This window comes from Histoplasma capsulatum, genomic scaffold (genome assembly GCF_000149585.1).
Source record: "Histoplasma capsulatum NAm1 scaffold_164 genomic scaffold, whole genome shotgun sequence".
In the NCBI taxonomy this organism is placed as follows: domain Eukaryota; kingdom Fungi; phylum Ascomycota; class Eurotiomycetes; order Onygenales; family Ajellomycetaceae; genus Histoplasma; species Histoplasma mississippiense.
The window spans coordinates 117-1,528 of record NW_001813818.1 but is presented as its reverse complement, the minus strand read 5'-3'; the positions used below and the strand labels follow the sequence as shown (position 1 = coordinate 1,528).

Below are 1,412 nucleotides of genomic sequence, written 5' to 3'. Positions count from 1 at the left end.
ACAGAAGGAACAGTATTGGTGACAAAGGAGACCCCTGACGATTGGCACATTGCATCTGATGTGCTGCTGTGGTGGTCCCCTCCTGCCGGACCTGAGCTCTGCGTTCAGCGAGGAAACTGTCAATGAGCTGCAGCAGCTCGCGTGGCCACCCCTGCTGCGCCATCCGCTGAAGCAGCCGCCTGCGCAGCACAGCATCAAAGGCACCCTGCACATCCATTGTGACCATGGACACTTCTTTGTTTTGTGCGAAGGCTGCCTCCACCTCATGAGTGAAAGCAGCTACCAGGTCCATTGCAGATCGTCTGGGCAGCGCCCCCCCATGCTGTGGGCTGACTATGCCGTGAATGAGTGCCGTGTACGCCAGTCGCCTTGCAATGATGCGTTCCAGCCCTTTGGAGATTACTGAAAGCAGGGCAATGGGCCTCCAGGAGCGGACTGAGCTTCTATCTCTCTTACCCACCTTGGGTATCATTGCCACCTCTGCCAGTTTTCAGGCTCGTGGGAAGTGGCAGAGCCGGAGGCAGCAGTTGTATAGCTGCTGTATAAAGAGGGACACATGCTGTCAGCATGCTTTGAGCATCTGCACTGTGATTCCATCCGTGCCTGGGGAGGTGCTCTGTACCCCAATGGTGTTGCGCTCCATCTCCTCCATCTCAATCCGGGGGTTCCAGGGCAGGTTCCCCATGCCGCTCCAGTGCTCATCATCCAGTGGGTCATACTCCAGATCATCAGCTGAGTTGTATCGCTTCAGAATTGCTTGTTGAAGTGCCTCAGCTTTGGCGGCTGTCTCTTCTATGACCTGATCCCCAATCACCAGAGGGGGTACTCTGAGGTTGGGTTCCAGCTTATGCCATGCCACCACCCGGTACAGGTCTCTACCATCTCTGGCCTCATTGATCACCTGCCTCCAGTATGCACGCTTGGCCTTGCGCACTGCATCCTTGAACTGGTGCTTCGCGGCCTCTGTCTGGTGAGTGGTGAGCTCTCGGTGTGCTCTTCGGCAGTCTGCTGTCCACCAGGGGGCTGTGGTCCGCCCTTGTTGAGCTGGCTTACTGACTGCCTGAGCTGCAGCCAAAATAGTGGGGTTAAATGTATGTACGGTATAATTAAACACTAAAAAAGTTATCGTGAGGCTTGGTTAACATACATAGTAACATGGGTTATAACGCCACCAAAACCCCCCCCCCCCGTATAACCACTAGTTATAGAAGTAATGTGAAGTACACATAAAAGATATTTAGAAAGTAGCAATCTTTATTATTCAAAGCTAATCACTGATCTCTATCTACAGATATCAGTGAGCATTATATAGACAATGTTGCCACCACGCTACATTCATCATAATTAATTCCAGCGTGTTCCATGCCTTTCTATCGCCATATATCTATTCCATAATATAGATATCTCCGTTG

The 1,412-nt window shown here is 51.8% G+C and overlaps 1 protein-coding gene across 1 annotated transcript; it reads right to left on the bottom strand.

The window, feature by feature from the left end:
• Window positions 1–562: 562 nt before the first annotated feature.
• Window positions 563–1,157, bottom strand: HCAG_09283 (conserved hypothetical protein; the record flags this gene model as incomplete). Its single annotated transcript, XM_001535741.1, has 2 exons — window positions 563–1,113; window positions 1,148–1,157. The coding sequence occupies 2 exons, from the start codon at window positions 1,155–1,157 to the stop codon at window positions 563–565; spliced, it is 561 nt and encodes a 186-aa protein (XP_001535791.1).
• Between the last annotated feature and the right edge of the window lie 255 nt (window positions 1,158–1,412).